At 39.0% G+C, this 7,571-nt stretch overlaps 1 protein-coding gene across 4 annotated transcripts in view; it reads right to left on the reverse strand.

Annotated features, from left to right (window-relative positions):
• Nucleotides 1-778: 778 nt before the first annotated feature.
• TMTC4 (transmembrane and tetratricopeptide repeat containing 4) overlaps nt 779-7,571 on the reverse strand; it is a 64,104-nt gene continuing 57,311 nt past the window's right edge. For all 4 annotated transcript variants that reach the window (XM_018576604.1, XM_018576606.1, XM_018576605.1 and 1 more), the window contains 2 exons: nt 6,408-6,477; nt 779-1,107 (listed from right to left, as the gene is read on the reverse strand). In XM_018576604.1, the coding sequence (XP_018432106.1) occupies nt 965-1,107; nt 6,408-6,477 (213 nt within the window). In that variant the 3' untranslated portion in view covers nt 779-964. The remainder of the gene's footprint in view (nt 1,108-6,407; nt 6,478-7,571) is intronic.

Consider the following 7,571-nt stretch of genomic DNA (forward strand, 5'->3'; position numbering starts at 1 on the left):
ATGAGGCATTGGGTTTTGGGTAACTCCTTCACTTATTCTGGTAAATAATAATATTCACATTAAGAAGACAATAAAACTATTTTAATTATGACATGCTTAATATATGCTTAAAGTTACGCTAAACATAGTGACAGACCTCTGTAACAAAATTACATATCACAGATTTACACACAATGTGGAATGCTAAAGTGCAAGACAAGCAGAGGTATGTAACAATTCTAGCTAAATGGTTTATGGTTCTTTGTACAATTACTATGACACGTGAAACAGTCCCACACAAGGATGGTAAGACAGATAAAACACCTAAGTACATACCTCTCTACCATTTATAAGTAAACAACATATGTATGAATATAAATAAATATATGCCCATAAAATGCCCTGGAGTATTCAGTAAACAGAACTACTGGAAATATGCAACTACATAATGTTATAACAGGATTTTAATTCTTTTTTTTAATTATTATTTAACAAGGGAATTAAATGCAAAATAAAATAGATTGGTTGCCTGAGATTCAAGGATGCTGTCTTTAGGTTTAGCACACTCAAATGCTGAGGGAAGAATAAAATCTGCACATCTTTAGTGTGAAGCATGTAGCTTCCTTTCAACAAACTGCATAAAAGATTTTGCATTCAAGACACATGCGGCAAACATTAATAAAACCCAAATAAATAATAATGGTAAGATTCCAAGTGTTTCCATCATTGTTGCTATGAGAGTAGAAAGTGGAGTTACTTTCCAGAAAGAGAAAATGTATTTCATGTTTCACACTTTTAGGCAAAGTAACAAACACCAATCATACTTTGCCATCAATTTGGCTATTATTCTGGGCCTGCAAGAAAACATCTATGCCAAATAAAATAAAAAAAAAGGACAGTTTTCAGTGCAACCATAAAGAGCACACTACTTTAATACCAGATGTGTCTGCAAATGGCTGTAGTGTTCTCCTATCTCCATTGTGTTTCACATATGGCCTCTCTGTTCCAGCTTTCGTTTCAGAAGATTGTAGTTTTCTCTGGTCCCCTGAGCAGACGGGTCAAGCTTCATGGAAATTTCATAGTATTTTTTGGCCAGGTCCAGATGTCCCCAGCGATGGTAAAGCACAGCTGAAACAAGTTACACTTTTTAGTACTTATGACAATCTATATGTTGTCTGCATTTTGCATTTCCCAAAAAAAACTGCATTCCAAATACGTTTAAACAACATTAAGCTTGTCAGCTTGTTATCTATTCTTTTTTGCAGCCAATATACTGGGCTGGATCTATTAAATTTTACAACACTGTAGAATGAACAGGTTTTCAGAAAATGGCTAGAATACTTATTGTAAAATATTAGATGTCTGATGAAAACAGAAGAGGAGGGACGACTCATCACATGACCACAATTTTCAAGTAAGGGTATTTCAAGGCATTTTTCAATTATCTTCCAAGTACACCATAATATTTAACAAAATTGGATTTATTACCAAACTGCATATGGTCAGAACTAAAATGTGCTACATTACCTTGAAAAAAACATAAATAACATTTAAAAATATGTATTTTCAAATTTCCACACAGAGCATGGGATCAGACACTAACATTAACTAATGCAACTGACAAAAAGAGTAACTTGTCCAAAGGGGTGCGCTGCCTACTCCATTAGGGTGTGCACACAAAAGTACAAACACACACGCATATACATAGTTACATAGTATTTGAGGTTGAATAAAGACACATGTCCATCAAGTCCAACCTATTGTGTGTGTGTGTGTAAAGATCCCCGAGTCATCTCGTTTTTAGGAGTACTTATACCCCTGTATATTACCGTTAATTTTTTTTATTTTTTACTCTCTATGGCAATATGTCTTTCGCACTCTATTTTAGCCGTCCGTATTGCTAGTTTGCATCTTTTATTGCTTTCTTTATAGTTGTGGAACGCCAATGCCGTCCCCTCTATCTTATATTTTATGAAAGCCATTCGCTTTTCCTTTATGTGATGCTTTACAGTTTTATTCAGCCATACAGGTTTTGTTTTTGATCTTTTACTTTTATTACCCAATGGTATACATTTGGCAATTGCAATATGTAACGTGTTTTTAAAACATTCCCACTTTTGGTCCGTGTTTAGATTTTGAAATACATTTTCCCATTTGATGTCCCCCACTAGGTGGCGCAGTCTATCAAAGTTGGCCCTTCTGAAATTGAGGGTTTTTGTCCTACCAGCCCTCTTGCCTTTCCTATATTCAATACTGAAAGTGATCGCGTTGTGGTCACTATTGCCCAGAGTCTCCCCAACAACAATATCCTCAATTAACTCCGCATTATTAGTAATGATTAAATCTAGGATGGCATTTTTTCTAGTTGGGACCTCCACCATCTGGTCCATGAAGTTGTCTCTCAACATGTTCAAAAATCGGCCCTCCTTGCTTGAACTTGAGGTTCCATTAGCCCAATTTATAAGTATATATGAAATACATACACATACCTGAGGCATCCCGGATTCCCATCTGTTCAACTGTCCCTTACATCTTCCAGCAAGGGTGCAGTGATGAAGCAGGGAGCCTGGCAGGTGGTCCTGTGAACACCTCCCCCCCTGCCTTCCTGGTTAGGAAGCCAGATAAGCCACAGCCATGCTCGCTTGCAGCTTCCAAGGAACCAAGGACTGTGGCTGTTATGTAAGGAATATACACTCACTGGCCCCTTTATTAGGTACACCTCTTCAACTTCTCGTTAACACAAATATCTAATCAGCCAATCACATGGCAGTAACTCAATACATTTAGACATGTAGACATGGTCAAGATGGTCTGCTGAAGTTCAAACCGAGCATCAGAATGGGGAAGAAAGGTGATTTAGGTGACTTTGAACATGGCATGGTTGTTGGTGCCAGACGGGCTGATTTGAGTATTTCAGCAACTGCTGATCTACTGGGATTTTCATACACAACCATCTCTCGGGTTTACAGAGAATGGTCTGAAAAATAAAAAATATCCAGTGAGCGGTAGCTCTCTGGGCAAGAATACTATGTTGATGCCAGAGGTCAGAGTAGAATGGCCAGACTGGTTCAAGCTGATAGAAAGGCAACAGAAACTCAAAAAAACACTTGTTACATCCAAAGTATGCAGAAGAGCATCTCTGAACACACAATACATTGAACCTTGAAGCAAATGGGCTACAGCCACAGAAGACCACACTGAGTGTCACTTCTGTCAGCTAAGAACATGAAACTGAGGCTACAGTTAGCAAGGGCTCACCAAAATTGTAAAATAGAAGATTGGAAAAACCTTGCCTGGTCTGATGAGTCTCGATTTCTGTTGCGACATTCGGATGGTCGGGTCAGAATTTGATGTAAACAACAGGAAAGCATGGATCCATCATATCCTGCCTTGTATCAACGGTTCAGGCTGGTGGAGCTTTACATCATGGATGTGCAGCTGACAAATCTGCAGCAACTGTCTGATGCTATCATGTCAGTATGGACCAAACTCTCTAAGGAATGTTTCCATCACCTTGTGAATCTATGCAACAAAGAATTAAAGCAGTTCTGAAGACAAAAGGGGTCCAACGCAGTACTAGCAAGGTGTACCCAATAAAGTGGCCAGTGAGTAAGTGGCTAGTGCTGCTGTGGTCTGTAGCTGAGCCAGTCACAGAGAGATCTTTGTGATCTCTCCACTGGCTCAGTGACTAAAAACACGGCACCCGCTGTTGGGGTTTCAGTGTAGCGCTCAGGGTGATTAGGACACACGCCTATGAAATGGTCCCTACCTGTAACCATTTAAATCTGAAACATATTTTGTTCTTTGCTGGGATAACAACCACAGAGTCATTTGTGTGTAGGAAACCATCGAGGCCTTAGTCATAACTATGTTTAAGGCCTCAATGGCTGAAACTGGTTAGCATCTTGCAGCACTTTTTGCCATGTGTGGATTTGTTATGCCTTTCATTCCAATAAAAGTTTGATACTGATCTTTAAGTGGAGTGCCAGCTTTTCCTATACTGAAAGTCAAAGAGGTAGACTGAAAAAATGCTTAATGTTTTTTTTCTAAAGAATTGTTTTTTGAATTTTGTCATCAACATGTAATTGTTTTTATTCAGTAATGTTGATCAACGTTCCACTGCAATAGTTTTTTTAACTCAATAAAACCTGTACATTTGTGGACATTGGACTGCGTAATAAGTGAGTAATGTGAGCATACAATGTTCAGCTATTATTACAATTACAACTTAATGTGGTATACCTATAGTATTGTTTTTCTTATTTTTTTTTAATACTCTTAATTTGTTTACCCAGAGGTATTAATTTTTCTTCAGCAAAACCCCAGAAGAGTGTAAAAAAGTAAGGTTTTCAAGGAATACTTTTTGAAATTCTTGCAGTACAGCATTTTTATGCATATGGCACTATAAAATCTTATATAAGAAAGTGTATTCAGCAGCATTAGTAAAATTATTTGGGTGAGACATGCTTTCAGTAATCATTAAATTTGCTGTGGTAGGTTTAGGGTTAGTTCACACCATAAGCAGTGCGTTCCGGTCCGATTCTGGCCGGAACGCACTGCCTCGCATTGCAACGAGGACACAGAGTCCTCAATTTATTTTTCTGCAGCCCTGTGAGGTTCCATTCAAACAAACGGCTTTCCGCGCGTATTCGGCCGTGCGGAATCGCGCTAAACATAAAAAACAATGCATTGCAATGTGCATTGTGCAGACTATCGCAGCGGCTGCGCAGTACCAAATTGCGCATCCCACAAAATAGTCCAAGCAGGATTTTATGGGCAGATTCCAGTTCCTATAGTAATGGCCGCAAACGTGCGGAATCCGCCGTATGTTAACACTTGCGCTATCGCTATGTGTGAATGGAGCCTAATGAATGAAGAGGAAGCCTCTATACTGAGTGCTCTTGTCTATTCATAAATTGTGGATATAGTATGAGTTACTTTGTCCACAATCGTGAGTAAACATGAAGTGATATAGAGTGCTTCCTTTTCATTCATAATTGGGGACACAGTAAACATAATATGTCCTCAATTAGGGACACAGTAAACATTATATGCCCTCAATTATTTACAAACACTCAGCGATCAGCTGCTTGTAACCGCTCTCCATCCTGACTCACTGTCACAGGCTGAACGGGCGGTGTGGGAGGAGAGCATGGCTTCCTGTGACACGGCTCACAGCTGACTCCTCCCCCGCACTACCAGTTTGGCCTCCTGTGACAGCTGTCACCTCCCTGCCCGGCCTCTTGACGGTTTCTCTCTTCCACACTGGACACTGCTTTGTGCCAGGGTGAGAGAAGCTAGGGATGCACCGCATTTTCAGCCAAAAAAATTGTACTTTTTTCAGCCGATATGTTGCTGCGACTGAAATTTCGGTGCATCCCTAGTTAGGACAGTTTAGTGTATGCAGGTCTCTTTGAAACACTACCTATACCTCCTTTATGTTTCTCCTTCACTACATATTTCAAATTGTTTATAAGACATTCTATGATTCTTGGCAAGTTAAAAACTTCACTTGAGAATAAGATTACTGAAACAGTTGCCCATCCTCAAACCTGCCAAGTTCCTTCACAATATGTCTTCTCATTGGCAATTCGCTGCTTCGTGGTAGCAATGTGAATGCAGATAAAAACCCTCCTTATTAACACTTATACAAGTGGAAGGAATAGCAGCAATTTTTTCCAACAAAGTCATTAGTGCTCACTACTTCTACCTACATTAGACACACATGACTTGAAGAAAAATAAACTTGAAGCAATACAGAATTTACTCTCTCTATCCATGGACTTTATTAACTTTTTGTATGGCAGTGACCAGGACCTTTGAGGGCTTTCTCTAAAAAAAAACTTTTTTTTTACTATCGCTATATGGATTAAATTGTGACACACAGAAGAGCACAATCAAACACATATATGTTGTGCTAATCATCTAAAAAAAAAAAGTAATATATTGAATTGACCTAAGAATCATCTATGTTTTTGCCCAGACCACATTATCCGCAGTGCTGCTGCCTTTTGCTAGCGTTTTAACTCAGCGTGTCTTGAAAACTTTGACAGAATTCTACTGTAAGAAAAAGCAGGGCTCAAAAGTCCTCTTCCATTTCTTAATTCTATTCATGGGGTTTCCTAAACAAAGCATCTGCACCAGGGGTCTTTACAGTTCTAACAGTCATCTCCTCATAAAGGAAAGGCTTCACTCCAATCTCTGGGCCTTTTGTGCACACTTATATTTGATTGAAATTGATTTTACCCTTTTCAATTACAACACAGTGAGAAAGAACTGCTAAACATATGCCTTTTTACATTCCTTTCTTGACATTGTTTGATAATTAATTTTCCACTCCATCACTGTGAAAATATCTCACAGTTTATGTCGAAAGTGTGACATTTTTTCCATTAAAGAATATATTAATGATGGAATCAAAGCCTTACCCAAATTGCCGTGATAACTTGCAGATGAGGGGTTAGCCTCAATAGCTTTAAGGAACAAACCTTCAGACTCCTAAAATAAGATATTAGAAAACATTTCTAAAAGATTGCAGTACTCTTTATCAGAAAGAAAAGGTAAAATGACCAGTTTTAGTTGTATTGCCTAACTATAGAATATTCCGAAAAAAATGTAATTTGCAAATGTTCACATAAATTATATCAAGCGAACCAATAATATATATCAGTAAAGTTCATAATGTCGGTGGATTGCATGTAAAAATGTAGTCTTACCCTAAAGACAATTAAAAAACACTGCCCTCATGTGGCCAAACTTTCATCTATGAATTAGAGAAAGCCTACAGAACATCGCAAAAATTAGCCGCTTAAGCCTGTAGAAGCATAATGGAACATGACAGATGATAAATATTAAAATACACAATACCCTGATAGAAGGCCACACACTCCACACAGTTGCAGAAAGGCAGGATATAAGCTTTACCTTATAACAACCTGATAACTACTTTTAAAGTGTATTTACATTTTTGCAGCCCAATTTTTCATTTGTTACATGTTCCCATTCACATACTTAAATTTAAAAAAGTATTTAAAAATGGTATCTTACCTTTTTGTGACATGTTTCTGCAAACTTCAGGACTGAAAATGCCTGCTTAGTTCTCACTGTGTGGTGGAGTTTTATTTCAAATAATTAACCCTGTCTGTACTGTTCTGGAAGATTTCATGAACACTAAAGTAGATGAGCAGGTCTGTCTTGTCCTAACAAATGGTTAAAGACCTGAAGACATTGCATGTTAAAGTGATTAAACGTAGGAGTTAGTGTCTTACATCCATTCAAGTACCTTAACTATTAAAAGGAGAACTATGAGGTGAGTGCTTTTCACTCACCTCATAGTTCTAGCTGACCTGTGACAATGAGACTGTCACAGGTCGGCTTCGTAGATCGGGAGTCGAGCGAACACATACCGGCGTTTGCTCACCTCTCGATCCTGTCACGGCTCTCTGCCGTGACAGGGGAGGGGCTGGATTCCCCCCATCCCTGCTCCGATCCGCCAGCGCTGCCTGGCGGAACGGACAGGGGGGGGAGCGGGTACAGCTGGCTCTGCCTCTAGATAGGCAGAGCCAGCTGTCACTCACGCAGCTGGGCGGATC

The sequence above is a fragment of the Nanorana parkeri genome, unplaced genomic scaffold (genome assembly GCF_000935625.1).
Source record: "Nanorana parkeri isolate BGI_ZX_2015 unplaced genomic scaffold, ASM93562v1 scaffold71, whole genome shotgun sequence".
Classification (NCBI taxonomy): Eukaryota; Metazoa; Chordata; class Amphibia; order Anura; family Dicroglossidae; genus Nanorana; species Nanorana parkeri.